The sequence below is a fragment of the Sapajus apella genome, unplaced genomic scaffold (assembly GCF_009761245.1).
Source record: "Sapajus apella isolate SASKATOON/1434 unplaced genomic scaffold, GSC_monkey_1.0 scaffold25, whole genome shotgun sequence".
Lineage (NCBI taxonomy): Eukaryota > Metazoa > Chordata > Mammalia > Primates > Cebidae > Sapajus > Sapajus apella.
The window spans coordinates 4,707,402-4,726,830 of record NW_022436965.1 but is presented as its reverse complement, the minus strand read 5'-3'; the positions used below and the strand labels follow the sequence as shown (position 1 = coordinate 4,726,830).

Here is a 19,429-nt window from a genome sequence, read left to right as displayed (position 1 = left end):
TGTTTTTATAACTGTTTTTTATTGAAATAGAAACAAATTCAATTAAAGATATGCAAGAATATAAAACACTGTTGGCAATAATACCTGGGTTGTCAGTGGAATCTTTGTAGAAAGGTTAATAAAAGTATTTTCCAGATAATAAACTTTGGCCCCAGGGTTAATTTTCATCATGCTGTAACTGAAAAGAGTACCTTAACTCTACTGGTAAAGTTAAAATAAACAGAACTTTACACACCTCAGTTCCTACAGGTGTAACACTTTTCAACTTCTTTGGAAGAGGCATTTCCACTGTATCATCAGAGACTTGGTCTGATGCTTCTATGGTGTTATCCTCTTCCTCTTCACGTGTACGCTTTGGCAAAGAAGAACTTGGGGTAGCCGAAACTTTGAAATTACATAAATCTTCAATTAGAGCACGAAAGTAACTCAATTTAGATAAAGATAACTTAGCCAATATGGTCACTTAACTGAAGGAGAACACAGTTTAACACAAACATTTAATTGTACAGATTACTAAAATACAATCAATCAAGTAAGTCCTAGATCAATGTCCATCAACATAATTTGTTCCTGCTAAGCTATGGGTAAACAAAGAGCAACTTATACTCTGAATTGATGTTTTTATACCAACCCAAGCTTTGCTTAATAAAGCCAGCCAACTTTTAAAATAGATCTGAGGCACTGAGATTGACTAATACATTGATGTTTACAAAGTTTACATGGGACCTTCTATAAAACTCAGGACTCCTTGAATAAGAAAAAATTTACACTGTATGTAAATCAGCATATAGTCTTATCTTAGGTATCTTTTAGTCCTCTGGACCTCCGTTAAGTTATATACAACATGTTTTGCACTGTTTAATATGTAAAATCAGTAAAAAAAAAAAAATAACTGGTGAGGAAGAATCCATCTTAATGACAAACAACTGACCTAAAACAGTCCTATTCAGTAGTAAACATGAAATAAAATATTAGTAATACATTCATTCATTCATTCATGCATAAAGAATACTTGAGATATGTATTATATCCAAGATATTATAATTGTATATTTGTCTATTCTAACTTCATTTGTACAAAGAATTCTCAAGATACATACCCAAGATCTTATAAATGCCTAAGTCGATTCTAACTTCATTTTAAAATTAATTTTACCTGTGCCAAATACTGCTGTGGAAGTAGAAGGCCGCTCAACTGGTGAACTCTGAACAACCTCTACTATGCTTGGAGATAACTCTTGATTGGCAGGCTCAATCTGAGGATGACTCTGTTGGGTGGGTTGCACAAATGCTGTAGCCTGTGTTTGCTGCTGGACAGTTAAAATAGGTTGAGAGATAGAAGGCTGGACATTAGGACTAGTAGAACGAACAGATCCACTTGTGCTTCCAAAAACTGGAACATGTTCCACAGGGCCTTCTGACTGCATAGCTGAAAAATAATTATAATGCTGAATGTAAGACTTCTATTCTTATCAATGCTGAAATTATCCTCCCCTATTCCATGTTACAGGTCACCTTTTGCATAGGTTCTCTTGGCGCTTAGCAGACAAACTATGGGTAAACGCAATGCATTATGCATTTTTGTATTCCCTGTGTAACTGATACGGCAGCACGCAATAAAATGTTGGCTGAATTAAATAAATATCTGACACTAATTTTGCATCTATTCATTTAAATTACTATTGAATAAAATTAATGAAATTAAGCTCAAAGTAAAATTAGCATTCTTCATTAAGCATCATTTTGTTTTTAATTGATATCATAACAGTAAATTTAATTAGTAAAATATTTAGTAAATATTTTATTGGTGTAACTGAAATAAAACATTCTGTACTTTCATAGCACAGAAATACTTAATTTACTGAATTCTAACATTTGTCAAGATAAGAATCTAAAGAAATATGCATGTAGCAAAGTTTTAATGAACACCTATTGTGGAGCTAGGCAGTAAGAAGCCAAGATTTTTGCCCTTAAGGAGCTCAATGTAGTGGAATAAAAAGGCATGTATACCACAGAATAAAATACGAAGTTGTAATTGCTGTAATGAGCAACAAAGTGCCACGGGAAAAAACTGAAGAAAGCAATGAAAAGGTCAGTTTCAGTGAGAAAGCAATGTTTGGTTGAGCCAGTAATTTAGTATAATTTTCCAAAGTGGATTTCACATATTCTTAGTCATTATGAGTGAAAATTTTGGTCCTAGTTAAACACGCTGTATTTTCCCCCTTCTTTAGCTTAAAAATAAAGCATAGCAGAAAGGAAGGAAAGAAAGGAGGACATCGGCTCATTAGCAAGTTCTGGGAAGTATGTACTTCAAATATTAAACTAAAATATTAAAATAAAAATTTAATATTTGTACTTCAAATATTAAAAGCTCCTCATTTTCTTTAGTTAGCTGATTTTTACAATGACGTCTAATTTCAGCTGTAGCGGATGCTTCATTTATCTTCAAAATTACTGTCATTTTCTCATAATACATCTAAATAGGCAATCAGTCCAATCATATCTGTATTATTGTACTAACCTTCCTGTGATTCCACTTGTGTAGTGGGCATCACTGTAGCTGTTGGGGTAGTAGTGGGATTTGTAACAGTTGCAGGTGTAACCATTGGGCGGATACTTGCCCTGGGCGTTGACTTATTTCCAGCCATAGCTGCAGCTGTCACTTTACTTGGAGTAGACACAACAGGAGTTGGCTTTATATTGGCTGTTGGTGGATCTGATATGCTGGCACTTATAGAGGAAAAAATTCAAGAATAATTAATAACAAATTATTACACAAATACTTTTTAAAACACAGTGAGTACAGGTCTCTTATTTTTTTGTTCACTAAGTATTTCAGAACCTTATTAAAGCTGTTTTGAATTGAAGCATTAAAAACTATGCAGGGAATGCTCCAGGGTGTGCATCCTGACAATGCAGAATGTATCCAACTGTTGAATTGCTGAACCCAAGTATCAGCCCAGCATTTTATATCTGTCATCATGCAACATCATGGGGAAAATCAGTAGCAGCCTAACTCAGAAACCAACCATAAACTAAAAGATGAGAGATGTTTTCTCTATCACAAAGCTTCATCTGACAGGACTGAAACTATGCTGAAAACAAGTCGGCAAATACATGATACAGTTTTGCAGAGAAAATAACTCTTTAGTGTATGTTTTTATAACAGCATACACAGATTTCTGTTTCCTCCCCAAAGATCACTAGATATTCCCTGAACTTTAAAAGAAAAATAACAGACTATGAAAGAACTAAAACTCACATTCCTCTTTCACCAGAAGCTGGAGTTGTTTTCAGCGTGATCTGTCTCTGCTGTTCAGGGACCTATAAAGAGAAAGCTCTTGACTGTTGTTCCTAGCCCACAAGAAATCACTGAAAATGCCACAAAAAAAGATTTCATTATTGTTAATTGTATGTTGAATTTTAGCCAAAATTCACTCTAAGGCTCCTATAGCACCAGACACTTTTAAGCAAAATGTACAAATAAAAATAATTTGTTACTTAAGCAGAATTAGCTAATCACCTTATTAGTAGGTTCTTGAGGCTCATCTCTCTGCTCAAGGTGTCTCTCTTGATGCTCCCTGAGTTCTCTTTCCAAGCGACTAATTCGACCTTCATATTGGGACTTTAGAGCAGTAATACGAACATCCAATTCATCTTTCTGCTGATCTAAGGCTCCATTCCTTTGTTTTAGCTCCTCATTTTCTTTCGTTAACTGATCTTTTACACCTAAAGAAGTAACCAGGTGATTACAGTAATATTATAATCAAACATTTAAAACAACATTTATGCACTTAATTGGCACACAGTCACATCAGATTCTACCATAACATCTACATCAGTTATGATACACTATACATCTCAATGAGCAAAGTTCTAAGTACATTCATGTTTAACTTATTACTAGAATATAAAATATACTTACGCCAACATAAAAATTTACTTTTTCCTAAGTAAAATCTCAAAAAGCTAAAGATCCTAGCTAGCAGAAGCCCTTTTATATTTCCATGCATCATTCAATTCATTATTATGAATTGCAACAGTTTTATTTCATATAATCTACTGCACTGTTTAAAAATAATTCAAGAACTTTTAAAATCAAGTAAGTTGTTAGAACACTGTCTTAGAGATCATTTTTTAAAAATGTCTGTAACAAAACCCAACTGATTTTATTTTATTTAACTATTCAGCAGACTGACAGGCAAGGCTGAATAAAGCCCTGAGCCTTGAAGAACTAGGTTCTTCATAAATTGCACATGATATTCTCCCTGAAGAGCCAGAGAAGACCTCCAACAAATCAGGCACAAAAAAATCCCTGAGCTGGCAAAAATCCTTATGCAGCCTACATAAGGTGTCTAGGCAGCATGGTCTGGGCTCAAAGGATCTCTGTCACAAGATAGAATTGTTATACATGAAAGCAGAATGATAGCAGTACTCCATTATATACTGCCAGCCAACAATTAAGAAAAATTTCACAAATATATCAAAGACATCCTCATCACTTGAAAATCAGAACTGCTCTGTGTCCAACTAAATATTCCTAATATTTAAAGCACACAAAGGCACGCAAACACACACACCCCCTTCATTGTAGCTACCTTTTGTTTTTTATCTATTCCACTTAATTTTAAGCCTGCAACACATAATTTTCATTACCAAGTTCAAACCTTCAACAGAAATTTACCAGCTAAGTGTGCAATTTTTGATTTTGCTGCTACAATAGCCTTTCTTGTTTTTTCTTCCTTTTCAGTTATCTGTTGTCGGAGCTGCTCCTCCTGTGTGGTTCTATCTTGAAGATCCTGACGAAGTCGTGAAAGTTCAGACTGAAGCTGCACAGTCTGTTCCTGAAGATTTCTTGCTTCTGTCTCTTTTTCAGATAATGTCTTTTAAAGGAAAACAAAGTATTCACCATGGAATTCAATCATTTCAATATAAACTGTATGTGCTAGCAACTTAAAAGTATAACTTATTTGCTTTTTTGTAGATTAAATGGAAGTGTAAGTATAGAAATGGTGGTCAGACCAACTAAATGCACACTTGAAGATGATTAGATACTATTTACATACATGAGCCATTCAAAGTCAAAAGAATAAAACGCAGCCATTCCCACATGATAAGAGGAAGTGTCACTAGTTAACACATATTTCTTTAGATGTACAACAGGCTTACCGTTCTCATATTCTTACCTTCTGCAGATTCTCTACTTGACTCTCGAGTGATTTTGATTTTGTTTCAGCTTGGTTGAGCGTTTCTTTGAGTTCCTGCATCTCCTGGACTGAAACATGCTGTTCCTGATGGTCTCCAGAGGATTGAGCTGATGTCTCCAAAACCTAAGACAACAAACAGTAATAATACACTTATATATTTATATTTTGTCTAAGAAAATAATCACTGCTTGCAAAGAAATTTTATCCTTTGAGGTATTCAAAACTGAATTTTCTATGGAACAACTGTAATCTCCAAAAATGGGGAACTAGTTATCGTTTTCCATATAACTGAATATTAAAAAGCTAATCAAATTAACACATTATAGTTAAATTTTCAACACTGAAATGTATTTTCATAATAATGAATCAAGAGAAAAAAGCAGACTACAAAACAATATAAGCAAATAATATTATATCTTTGGAAGAACACAGTGCCTACATGTATGAAAAAGCATACTAATGTACTAAGAATTGTGAATTTTTTTCTTTATATTTATTTTCTAATCCAGCATGTAATAAATACATAATTGTCAACATACAAATTCCTTACTTTCAGAAAGTAAAAACAATATTTAGATTCAAAATATAATGATTTCTGAATTTTTTTTGATAGGTGGTTAACATAAACAACTTATTTAAAACTACAAAATCTGATCAGTCATCATTTTTTAATATACACAATTCTAATTAGTAGTGAGTTATGAGAACCTAGCTTTGAAAATGCAGAGTATTTGAAAGGTGAAAAGTGAACTATAATATCTAGTATTTACCAAAATCTCTCTGAGTTTATACTGCATTTTCAGACACAGTAAAGAATTAATCTTAAATAAAGATACCATATATGCTTACACAAGAGTTTAGTATCTAAAAGTTAGTAATATTCAAAATTATAAAGAAATAAGATTTTGTAACATTCATCTTTTTTTGTAAGAAAAGCTTCTTCAAAATACCTTATCCTGTTGTGCTTTAAGTTCTTCATACTGAGTCTTGTACCTACGTCCAATTTTCTTTACTTGAGTAATAGTTTTGACTTTTTCTTGGATATCAATTATTTTGGCATCTAAGTCCTTCTGGATGTTTTCTTTTTCAGTTCTTACTTTATTCAGATCTTCCTTCAGGCTCTGAATTAAGTTCTGGTTGTTAGTCAAAGATGCATTTGATCTTTAAAAAATGGGGGAAAGAAGAAAGATTAAATACATGAGACTTTTTTCAAATTTTGAAGTTCAATGTAACTTTGTATTATATTGCTTTAATAATATTTTTTAATTTGAAAATCCTAAATAATACCCGTATACTTCAAAAGGTAAGACCTCATGAATTTACAGCCCTTCAAAAAGATGTTATTACACACGTTTACATGCACATTTTAGAGGTGAGAAACACGGAGCTACCAATGGTCAAGTAAAACGCACAATTTTACAAACTAAAATCAAGTGATGGTACCCAGATTTTAATTCAGACTTGCTTGAGAGCAAAACCTGGATCTTTCTGCTGCATTGAGTATTGTCAAATTTTCTCTGTAAAGGGCCAGATAGAATATGCTATGCTTTGCAAGCCACAGTCTTTGCTACATTTTTTTTTTAAAACAATGCTTTAAAAATATAAAAATCATTCTTAGCTTAAAGGCTGTACAAAACCAAATCATGGGCCACATTTGGTCTATAGGTTACAGTTTGCCAATCACTGTACTATACCCTGAACTGACCTTGAAATCAGATGGCCTGAATTAAGGGTATGGGTTAATTCTGTAACTTTAGGTAATCAATCTTTTTGAATCTCAGCTTCCTCTTTTTTTTTTTTTTTTTGAGACGGACTCTCACTGTTGCCCAGGCTGGAGTGTGGTGGTGCAATGTCAGCTCACTGCAACCTCTGCCTCCAGGGTTCAAGCAATTCTCCTGCCTCAACCTCCAGAGTAGCTGAGACTACAGGCATATGCCACCACACCCGGCTAATTTTTATTTTTTAGTAGAGACGCGGTTTCATCTTGTTGGACAGGCTGGTCTCGAACTCCTAACTTCAGGTGATCTGCCCGCCTCAGCCTCCCAAAGTGCTGGGATTACAGGCATGAGCCACCAGCTTCCTCATTTGTAAGATTAAAAAATAACTCTCCTACTTAATATGCTAGACTATTGTTATAAAGAGAGTGTGTGTGTGTGTGTGTGTGTGTGTGTGTGTGTGACAAAAATCTGTAGGTTGTAAAGCAATGTATAAATGGGGTCATGACATGGACAAATCACACTAAAGCTTAAAAAAGGTAAAACAGAAACATTAATTTTAATATTTAATTTCTTAATTTTAAAGTGGAAAATACTTTGCTATTGGTTCAGGTAAGAAAATATTAGACTTTAAAACTTCCTTTGGCCAGACATGATGGCTCATGCCTGTAATCCCAGCACTTAGGGAGGCAGGGAGGAAAGCTTGAGACCAGCCTGGACAACAGAGAGAAACCCTGTTCTCCACAAAATAAAAAGTGAACGCAAAAGCCAAAACAATAAAACCCACTTCCCTTATAGAGTCACAAATATAAGCTAACCAAAAGAAACAAACAAACAAAAAAAACTACTTGTAAAAGTGATTTGACAGCTATAAAGTTAGCTTCTATTGAGTAACTCTTTAAAAAATGAAATAGAGAAATAATTATCTATAATAAAAATATTCACATATGTACCTTATATACAAAGGGACAATATTAAATTACTGTTTGCTTGACTCTGTAAAGTAGACAGCAGTCAGATACAGGTCCTCTAGCACTTCCCATTCTTTCTAAAATCAGGGGGCAGGCACTTGGGGAGTCACATAAATTTCTTTAAGATTTTATATATTACATATGATTTAAGGCTCCTTTCCATATACCTTGCAATTTCAGCTTTAAGTCTCCCAATTTCTTCTGTCAACTGTTGAATACGCTTAGTATGAACTTCCTTTTCAGAAAGGAGCTTCCGATATTCTTCTGTATCTGGATCTTTCTGTTGACTTACTAGATGCTAGAATAACAAAAATGCATACTTGATTTTGTTTAGGTTTTATGAAACAAATGTGCTATAATAAAATGGCAGAATATCTGATTATGTTTACATTAGGTGTCCTGCATGTAAAGTGATCAAGCATGGAACTACAAGATACTGAGATTAAACTAAGCTTTGGTTTTTTGGCTAAGAAGTCTAGCCAAAATGGAAGGAAAAAAAAAAAACAAAAAACAAATGTCATTAACTGCTTATTATTTTTTCATATTTGTGAATAATGTTTCATATTAGGTCCAAAGAAGCCAAATAAAGGGATCCAAAGAATCAAAACTTTTAATATTAAGTACCTAATTTCACTGAAGTGAAATTTACAAGAAAAAAACGTAGATAATACATTACAAACTACACACATTCTGTAGATGCCAGGTAATGTGCTTTACATTTATTAATTTTTTATCACATGAAGGGTGGTAAGAGTTTCCCTCATTTTACAGATAAGGAAAACTGAAGCTCCAAAAGGTTAAGAAACTCTCCCAAGTCATATAATTATTACATGTAAGGGAGACTTCGAACCTTTTGAATATGGAGCTGGAGTTTCTAACCAGAGTATGTTACATGGTTTCATCTTCCTAAAAATGTACCAGTGAACAAGTCTTTTCAAAGTGCTTCAAGAAATTCAATAAATAATACAGATTCCTACTTTTCTTTTTTTTTTTTGGACAGGGTCTCCCTCTCTCACCCAGAATGGAGTGCAGTGGCACCATCCCAACTCACTACAGTTTCAACCTCCTGAGCTCAAGTGATCCTGTGGTCTCAGCCTCCCAAGTAGATGGAACTACAGGAATGCACCACCATTCCAAACTAATTTTTAATTTTTTGTAGAGACGGAGTCTCACTACATTGCCCAGGCTGGTCTCAAATTTCTAGGCTCAAGCAATCCTCCCGTGTTGGCCTTCCAAAGTGCTGAGATTACAAGCATGAGCCACTATGTCTGGCTTCAGATTTCTACTTTCATGTATAAAAGTATTTTAGTAGATAAAATGAAAGCCTAAAACTTTAAAATTATGGAAAATAAAGTAACTGCTTTTTAGAAATTATAAGATGTAACCAAAACATTTTATAAATTGAGTTGTAAGTTTAACATGTCACATATTTACACCTATTAATAACATATTAGACTTTCACTGATAAACAATAATTTTCACTAGTTCCTCAAATATTTTTACTCCCCTAAACTTCCCCTATTATTAAAAACACGTTTCTGTTTTGGAATGGTTTAACTGCATTTACCTGGTTACGTGCTTTCCAACGTTTGACATCCTCTTCTAACAGCTTCTTCTCTGCCTGTAGCATACCGCTTTTCTCACTCAGCTCAGCATTTGCTTCTTGTAAGGGCAAAATATCTAACTCCAGTTTCCTCACCTGAAAATAGTGCCAATATTTTTTTAACAACAAATGTAAAAATTCATTTATTATTAAAAATAACAAGCTTCCACTCTTGATAACCAAGCAACAAACCTTTGCTTGCGTTTGCTGTAGATCCTGTTCTAATCTCTCTTTTTCTTCTCTCAGCATTTTATTGGTCTCCATAACTACGTTCATTGTTTCAGTTTTCTTCATCAGTTCTTCATGCTGAGCCATTGTCTTTGCAGTTACCTAAACATTTCAAATACATATACATAGCAACATCTAACAATAGTTGAAAGTCTACCTGTTCCTATGAGCTCAAATCCCCCCTACAACAAAGTGAAGAGGATTTAAGTTTCAACTTTCAGAACTAAAATTTTTGAAAGTTCGCATTTACTTTTCTGTGAGGTATGCTAACTGCAGAGTTTAAACAAATTCAAGAAGTACAAAGATAAAAGTGAAAAGATGCTACAAATCCCACCAACAAATAAGCAGTATTAACATTAGGTAAAAACATCAATCCAAATCTGTATCTTTCTGCATCTATTTTTTTCTTGCTGCACTGAATTCCATTATTAGTTCTAAAATGTTATTTTAATGCTCAGTATTTTCCCTCTTGTTCAGAAATCTCTCTTCATTTTTCCACTTCATTTTTTTCCACTGTTTCATCACTTTGGTTATGAGCAATTTTACTGAATTATCTGTGAAGAACTTTTTTCCTTCTCAGAGGGTATAATTATCCATCTTCTGCACTTGGTATCACTTTCTTTCCCCATTATTTTTAAGGCTATGGCGTATTTCATGGTTGCTATGCTACACTGTTCATGCTATATTATTTTTTATATAATCTATGTTAATTGTTAACTCTCTTCTTCCTGTATTTGAGAGTTGGTTTTCCCCCTAAGAACTTGTTTGTGGGTGGGCATTTTCTAGTATTTACTTTCTATAGCCCAAAGGAATAAAAAAAGCAGAAAAGACTGAAACAATATGCAATCTTTGTTAGAGACTCTGATTCTGTCCCTTTTCCTCCAAGTATTAACTCCATTGAACGGAAGGTTCTGTTTATTATTTCCACGGTGAGATACATGGGAATTAAAAAGGATGTAATTCTGGAACCTTTAGCTTCTGCTGAACAGATAAATCCCATAAACTTAATTATTTACTTTTCCCTGTTCAATGGTTTCTTCTTTAACAGTCATTTTGACTACTTATCAGTTAAAAGAAAGTAAATGTTTCAAGATCTTAATTTGCTTCCTTCTAGATGCCGGTGTATACTACTGCAGTTCCTAAGAATGAAGTAACTGAACAATAAGCTTTGGGTGGTAGTGTGGGGTAAGGAGTCAAGCTTGTTAATTACCATCCATTTCACTATCACACCTTTTCCTCTGGTTGTCGGTTTTTACTACTTTTTGCTCCTTGGCTAAGAAAGATATTCTGTAGCAGTTTAAATCACTATCCTAGAATGGCCATCTGCATGTATAAACCATGACAACTATAATAAATTAAGATAGCTGGAATTTATTAAGCACCTACTACATACCAGACATGCTTGTAAATGCTTCATGTACACAAATTCAATTAATCTTCATTATTATCCAAATGTTACAGATGAAGTAACTAAGCCTTTACTTTTAAGCACTAGATTTAATATTAGCATTTAGCAAATGCTTAATAAATTTAAAAGTTCAGAAGAATGCTTACTTCAAGTTAAATTTTACATTATGTTAAATGGTAGAGATATAAATGAGTGCTTCTCTTTTATTTAACAAGTGTTTTCTTAAAGCTTAGTATACCTACCTGGACTTTCTCCCTTTCAGCATTTAGACTATCTTGCAGTTCCTGCAGCTCTCTTTCTAAAAGTTCAACCCTTTGTCGATAACGCAGACTCTCAACCTGAGCCACTTCAAACCTAGTTTCAGCAATTTCTTTTTCTCGCCGTATGAATCTACAAAAATGATATTAAAATTTTAAGTGAATTTTAAAAAGCCAACATTTCAAAACTTGGATAATTTCGTAAGATGACAAAAAGCACCTACTTTAATAACTATTGCAAATGTTTTCATTAATAATAAATAATAATGGGAGATGCATTTCTATTTTTTATTACAGACAATGGCTTTAGAATGTTTATCTCTAAAATGATCCGATTTTTACTTTTTCAAGAGAAAACTGCTCTAGTTTTCAATCTATCAGATTCAACTATAGTCACTTATTCAATATGTCTAAATGCTAAAAGTTATGAGTTTTTTGACAAATAAAAGAACGAGCTTTATATCAAAATCGTGTATAATCATTTTCTCTAATTTATGCATTTATAGTTTCATTTCATAGTTGTTATACCACAGAAATAAAGCTGTAAGAATATGATTTACCTGAGAATTTCCAAAATTTGTTCTTGAGATTTTCCTTCTTCACTGAGAGATACATTCAGTGGACCCTGCACACCTTCCTTCACAGAGGCAACGACCTTGTCGCTTAATTTCTCAATCTGATCATGAAGTAATCTGTTTTGTTTCTCCAGATCTTCACAGCGACATACACATTTGGAAACCTCATCCTGTAAGCCAAGAGTCTTTCAGAGTATCCGATTTTCCAATGCACATTTTAAAAAACAACTCAGCCAGGAACAGTGGCTCATGCCTATAATCCCAGCTACTTGGGAGGCTGAGGCAGGAGAATTGCCTGAACTAGGTAGGCGAAGATAGCATTGAGCCAATATCGCGCCACTGCACTCCAGCCTGGGTAACAGAGCTAGACTCCGTCTCAAAAAATAAAAAAAATTTAAAAAATAAAACAACTCTTTCAATTCTCCAGAACATTCTATTCAGATTTACAGTAATACCTTTAACATTCTCTCTCTTTCCTCCCAAGACGCTTTGCACTCCAATAACTGTGATTCTGCCTTCCGGGTTGTCTCTTCCAAATGCTGACGCACTGAGGCCATTTTTGAAACCTGTTCCTTCGCAGCTTGTAGAGCTTCAACATCAGCAGCATGCAGCATCAATTCTCTCTCATACTTATTCTGAGCTTCCACAGCTATTTTAGCCTATAAGAAATTATTCCCCAATTGATACCAAGGATTAAAAATCCATAAAGCTAGTTAGCACTTTTGAAAAAGATACACATTGGACTTTTTAAATAATAAGATAATCTAAATGTAGAACATAATTAAAAGTTAATGCTTTAGCTACTTAATGAAATATTACAAAACTATCAGAAGTGAAACTTAGAAGACTAGCAATTTGGACAAACTTTTTGATATAAGAAGCTACACATAACTCAGCTATGTAAATACTAAATTATAGATCAATTGATTTCCATGAAATTTACTTTGAAGCATTTCTTCACTCTATTACACTTTAAAATACTGATATACATGTTATGCATATATAAGCAATAAAAAACAGTAACCAAATGAATAGCTATTAACATACCACCCAACTTAAAATAAGAACATTACCAATATCCTCACATGTAGTCCTATTCCATCCTACCATTTTGGTTAACTCCCACTCCTGAGTTATCATTTCTTGTTCATAAAAAATTATAAAAACCTTCAACATGTGTGTGCATGTACGTATATAAACTCAAAATAACGTTTAACATTTTATAAAAAGCAGTACAGAGATATCTGTGCAAACTTAGTAATGCATTAAAAATGTTATCAAGAGGTTCCTGTTTTAAGAAAAGGTTGTCGCTATTCAATTGTATCTGTAATTTTATAACCAGATCTAGTGAAGGACAATGGTAAAATAATTTTCCCAAATGGGAGCAAGTACAAATTTTAGTTTCCTACTCCTATTTTTATTTTTTTCAACTTGCCAAGACTGCTTTGTTAATGAACACTGCATTATTTATTTTTAGCCTTCATCAATACTTTTCAGTTTGTCTTGCCTAAGTTCCACAAAAGTGGAAATAATCTGGAACTTTTGCAAGGTCCACCAGTTCTCACAGTGCATAAATATACTTCAAGAATCATTCTCTAGGATCAAAGCTTATTTCTCAATAACTGGCTGTAAGAGCAAAACTTACTTGTTCCTGACAGTCACGTCTGGCTTGCTGCTCATTACTTAAAGCTGTGCTTGCTCTCTGAAGGGCTTCTTGTACTTCATTCTGAACACTAGAAAGTGTTTTCTTCAATTCAGATAACTACGTAGAAAGAAGAAGATTAAAAACAAAGTTAATTCAAACTTACTGAGAAAATACTGTATTATATTGCTATATTGAAGTCTCATTTTTAAAGATCCAATTAGCCCAAAAAACTGCTGCTAAATTTAAAATACACGCTGACATAATCAGTTTTGCAACTTTATATCCATTCCCTAACTAATGTTTGCAAAAGTCAAGTCTCAGGTAGGGGCCTTTAAAAAGAACCACTGATCTTTCCTGTGACAATAGAAAAACAAACAAACAAACAACAACAAAAGAACCACTGATACCCATTTCTGTAAAGTAGTCTAAAAATTTCAAGGAGAAATGTATATAGATGTATAGAAAAAAGTAAAACAAAACTGATTTCACCTATGTGTTCAATAAATTTCTGTTGAGATGAACTAAATGGCAACCTAGTTAAAATAAACCAATCCTTACCAAAAAAACCTTAATATGGTTAATAACCTATTTACCTGTTGTTCCATGCTCTCTATGGCTCTTCTCTTATCATCCTGAAGTTCCTGTTTCTCCTTCTCTACTTCCATCAACTTCTTTTCCAATTGTGTCTGAAACTCAGCTGACTCTTTTAAACGAACTTCAATATTCTTACGTACTTCTTCTGTTACCTTCGCCATATTACAAACAGTAGGATATGAAAATTATATACGTTTAAAAGCATACAATTACTTTCTCCAAATTAAAACTAGTTTGCAAAGTAGTAAAATTAATGCTTGCTTTATATTAGAAAAAGAATCCATCAAAGGTGATTAGAAGATTCAACAATAAGCAAAAACACCATATAAATCTACAAGTATTTACCTTAGCCTTAACTTGGCTACTGGCCATTTTTCTCTTATGAAATGAAATTTCCAATCTCTCATTTCTCCCTCAATCATCATATCTACTTGCCAAATCCAACTATTCTACAACTGAAAGGTATTTTCCTCACATATTTCGATTTCTTACAGTGACGTCAACCACAAAAGGATCTTTTAAAATTGCAGCCCTAGACTACTGCTACAGTCTTCAAAATGAACTATGTACCTTCCAATATACCACATTAATTTTTTTTTTTTGAGTCGGCGTCTCGCTCTGTCACCAGGCTGGATAGTGGCACAATCTTGGCTCACTGTAACCTCCGCCTCCCAGGTTCAATCAATCCTCCTGTCTCAGCCTCCCGAGTAGCTGTGACTACAGGCGTATGCCACCACGCCCAGCTAATTTTTATATTTTTAGTAGACACAGGGTTTCACCATGTAGGCCAGGATGGTCTCAATCTCCTGACCTCATGATCCATTTGCCTCAGCCTCCCAAAGTTCTGGGATTACAGGTGTAAGCCATTGTGCCCGACCACCACATTAATTTTCTAACCAAAAAAAAAAAAAAAAAAAAAAACTAATTGTAACGTTAAAAAAAATCAGTAGCTCTTAATAAACCTACAGAACATAATTTAACATGATATTCAAAATCTTTCACATTTCGTTCTCAACTACATTTGTAACCGTATCCCCTCACTATTCACTTTACAAATTGTCATCTTCTGAAGCCTTGCTACCATGGCTGGGGTTTGCTAGTACATAAAAAAACCTTTCTACTATATTTGCCTATGCATATACCTTCATTCAAGGCTCTATCTGCACAAATGCCATCTGTTTTGCGAAGCCATGCATACCCAGGAGACAAATAACATTCCCTACCTCTCATTCTCCTCAACATTTGATATGTACACCTTTCCTACAGCAAGTATAACTTCCTTGCTTCATGAATTTTTTGTGCTTTTGTTTTATCTGGCTTATGAGACTCAGGTATTTTCATGAGGTTAAAAGCAATGACGTCGGTCTAATTCATACCAGTGCCTTACAAAGTAGTCCTCTAATTAATAAAAACAGAGTTAACAAATCTGTTCAGATTGAATTGTGAATTCAGAATTATACATACCTGTTTTTCCTTGTTCAGGGATTCTTCTAAACTGGTAACCATTGCTCGATATTGTTCCACATTACTAGTACTTGTTTTGAGTCTCTCCTTTAAGTCATTCACCTGCTCTTCCGCCTGTCTTAGTTGACTCACAAGATCATCCACATCTTCTTTGTTGTTAGGCTGACCTAAAAGATACAAAAACTCTGTTAAAATTAACATTTTTAATAGTATTTGAGATGACTATTATAAAGAGTTTATGAAATTAGCATTAAGGTTCAAATATAGATATATTTAACCATTTAGAAAGTATATTTCAATCCTTGCCGAATACCAAAGTAAAAACGGTACTTTGTTATGTTACTTCTCAAAAATGAAAAATTCAATTATTAATATTTGAAATCTGCTGTTACAAAAATTAAGAAAAGAATATTCAGAAGAGAACCACCAAATATTTCCATTGAACTGAGATAGCTATATAAAGAAATGACAGAATTCTTAATTTATTAAACATTATTTATACTAAAACAATAAATCTTAAATCTAAAATTTGGCCCAATTTTTATCTGAAGTACATAAAATAGGCAGAAAACTACAAGTTGGAAAGAATGTTTTATCACGATATTAACAAGAAAGGACTACTAGATAATTATATACCTATTATTTATATGGATCAGATATTTATGTGTCTGTACATAGGCACATATATAGAGAGATGCTTCACTATTCACAATGAGGTCACATCCTGATAAACTCATCATGATTTGAAACTATCATGTTTTGAAAATGCATTTAATGCTCCTAACTCACTGAACACCATAGTTTAGCTTATAGCTTAGCCTAGACTACCTTAAATGTGCTCAGAACACTTACATTAGCCTATATATACTTGGGCAAAATCATCCAACACAAAACCTATTTTATAATGAAGTGTTAAATATCTCATGTAATTTACTAAACAAATACTATACTGAAGTAGTTTCTACTGAATGTGTATTGCTTTTGCCCAATTGTTTGAAAAAACTGTGTAAATGTGAAAGTCTATTTCCCTTCTATTTAGAAATAAAACCATATAAAAAGATTATCAAGACACAAAGGCTTTGAATTTCAAATGGCGTATTTGAAAAGGGAAATAAAATCTAATGAAACAAATCTTTGACCTGAGGCTACCAACAAGCAAAAATTGTGAATACTGCTTTACATGAGACTACAAATCAACTATTTCTTTAAGAGAACCTTATCCTTGTAGTTTTGGTAAGTAACCTCGTTTCAAAGGGGCATGGGTTAAAAAATCGAAAAACCCTCTTTAGAAAGAACAGTTTTTAAAGTATCAATAAATAGTGTCAAAAAATAGAAAACTGGGTGTGTAGCATGATCAATGCCAAGCAGAATTATTCTAAATCTTTTAAGGCTGCAAATTTATTAGTTTAAGCCCAAAACTGAGCACCACTATATAAAGGGTTGTTCTTTGTTTGTTTGTTTTCATTTTATTAGCATTCACAAATAATAAGGCTATTTACTTACTGGATATATTACAAACCTAAAGAACAACTTACTCATTTCCAATTACATTGGTTTACTTATTTATTTACCTTTACCAGTTCTCTGTGAAGACTGAGATGCAAGTTGGACTTCCATATTACTGAGGTGCTGTTTCAATGTAACAATCTCCTTTTGTGCATTTTTTAACAGTTCTTTCGTGTTAAGATGAAGATTTGTCTCTGCATCCAGTTGTCTCTTTGCATCTAAAAGCTGAACCTACAAAATACATTAACCTTTGTAACACTCTCTTGAGGTTCCTAAATATCTTTATAGACCTTTGGAACTTGGCCAAGAGAGAGTAACAGAAAACAGATTTATAACTTCATACCTGAAACAGAAAAAAAAAAAAAAAAAAAAAAAAACCCAGACAAAACTCATGAAACAACTAGATCCCTGAGATGGAAGTGAACCTTAGATTGCCCTGGTTTACTGTTTTAAGTTTCCAGGCTATGACACAAGGCAGGGGAAATGAGGCAGAGGCCAGGAGGGAGACTCTGTGAATAAGAACGTAGCTCTGAGAGTCCAGGAGACTAAAACAGCTCAAATTTGTAAGACAGAATACAAGAGAGGAGAGTTGCGCACACATTACCCTGGAGCTCTACAGAGGGTCCTCCTTAAATATTCACCTGAGTAGTGATCACTGCACATATGTAAGGAGCTTACCCTAGACAGGAGAAGAACTGTCCAAAGGAATCAGAGTAAAGAATACCTGGCACTCAAAGAAAGTCAAGAATAATGTCTGTTCCCAGAAGCCAGACTAAAAAAGCCCATAATTGCATTGGACACTGGGACCAGTACTCGAGAAAGTCTTGCCTCAGTAGTGGGGAATAACCAGTCCTGGAAAGCACACTGCTCGGGGCCCACCTAATACATCATAAAAGGCAAAAGTCGAAAGAATCAAAACCATTTTAAATTAACTTTGCTATGTCTCAGAATAAAGCTCAAAAAGATTTAAAGGAATACAAAAATATTCAGCACCCAACACAGTAAAACTCACAATACATGGCACCTAGTGAAAAAATTACTGGGTATAGAATGAGGCAAGAAAAACTTAGTAAGAAAGTTTTTTAAAATCATGCTTCATCTTGGATGGCAGACTGTCCACACACCAGATTAATTACAGAATATAAACACATGACAGAAATTCAGAACTCTGATAGACTCACATCTAGATTTCTTGTAAGTGTATGCCTTTGTTCCACCTCATTTTCCAACTTCTTCTTTAGGTGAGAGATCTCATGTTCCAATTTTTCTATCTGGCTACTAAGCCTTTGTTTGGTTTCTGTTTCAGATCGCTCCAGTATTCCCTAAAATAAAAGATTTGTGCTTATGTTTAAGAAAAAGGCAATATAAAAAAAATAAAAATTGAAGGCAAGAGAGAATTATTGTATTATGACCCATTTCTAAATGAAGAAATTAAAATCTAAAGTATTTACCAAGAAAGTATTCTGGTGTTTTTCATATTAAAATATCTATTATACGGTAAAGAGATGGAATATATTATAATCATCAAGATTTCCCAAATTTTTAAAGAAAATATAAGCCAAAGAATTAATCTTATAAATGGTAAAACTGCACAGGACACTGTAAATACAGCCTGAAGACCAAACATATCAATATATGGTTTCAATCAATTCTCTTTCAATGTTTTACTTAAAATGTTGAAATGTCTTAATAAACTCCAAAATTCTATGATCATAATGGATGACAAAAGTGATGGACAAATTTTCTAATTAAGGTAATTGAGAGGATACAAAAATAAAATTATCTAAATATAACTTTTATAAATTTTTTCTACATATGCTTTTTATTTGGTTACCTGAATTGTTTGCAGATTAGTAAGCAGCAAGTTTTGTCCCCTTTGTTCAGCTAACAAAGACTCTCTCTGCTGAGAAAGACGAACTTCGGACAATTTAAGCATTTCCTTTTCCTTCTTCAAATTTTCTGCTCTTACCTTAACATAAGTACAAGTGAAATAAAAAATGCTGAAAATCATGGTGTCGAATGTATTAAGATTATAAAATTAAAATGATTCATACATCACTACATATTTTTAATGCTACTTAGAGACGGTACCTCCCCATTGTATAAGGAAATACGAAACTTAGTTTCATGTGCTAAAATATGAAGCAAAAATTACTGGGAATAATCAATGAAAAAAATCTTTCAATAACTACAAATACTTATGGTTCCTTGTTCTAACAATCCAGACTTTAAAAAAATAACAGCAAGAAAAATTTAA

At 33.4% G+C, this 19,429-nt stretch overlaps 1 protein-coding gene across 2 annotated transcripts in view; it reads right to left on the bottom strand.

The window, feature by feature from the left end:
• Window positions 1–19,429, bottom strand: part of TPR (translocated promoter region, nuclear basket protein) — a 62,067-nt gene that overhangs the window by 20,807 nt on the left and 21,831 nt on the right. The window contains exons 20-39 of one of the 2 annotated variants that reach the window (XM_032291623.1): window positions 19,007–19,141; window positions 18,354–18,494; window positions 17,238–17,403; window positions 15,667–15,833; window positions 14,202–14,354; window positions 13,609–13,725; window positions 12,419–12,622; window positions 11,949–12,133; window positions 11,374–11,521; window positions 9,688–9,825; window positions 9,460–9,591; window positions 8,060–8,190; window positions 6,157–6,367; window positions 5,186–5,329; window positions 4,684–4,882; window positions 3,523–3,728; window positions 3,262–3,323; window positions 2,521–2,729; window positions 1,156–1,428; window positions 236–402 (exon numbers count right to left, since the gene is read on the bottom strand). In XM_032291623.1, the coding sequence (XP_032147514.1) occupies window positions 236–402; window positions 1,156–1,428; window positions 2,521–2,729; window positions 3,262–3,323; window positions 3,523–3,728; window positions 4,684–4,882; window positions 5,186–5,329; window positions 6,157–6,367; window positions 8,060–8,190; window positions 9,460–9,591; window positions 9,688–9,825; window positions 11,374–11,521; window positions 11,949–12,133; window positions 12,419–12,622; window positions 13,609–13,725; window positions 14,202–14,354; window positions 15,667–15,833; window positions 17,238–17,403; window positions 18,354–18,494; window positions 19,007–19,141 (3,288 nt within the window). The remainder of the gene's footprint in view (window positions 1–235; window positions 403–1,155; window positions 1,429–2,520; window positions 2,730–3,261; window positions 3,324–3,522; window positions 3,729–4,683; window positions 4,883–5,185; window positions 5,330–6,156; window positions 6,368–8,059; window positions 8,191–9,459; window positions 9,592–9,687; window positions 9,826–11,373; window positions 11,522–11,948; window positions 12,134–12,418; window positions 12,623–13,608; window positions 13,726–14,201; window positions 14,355–15,666; window positions 15,834–17,237; window positions 17,404–18,353; window positions 18,495–19,006; window positions 19,142–19,429) is intronic. The other variant, XM_032291624.1, reaches the window with a different exon arrangement.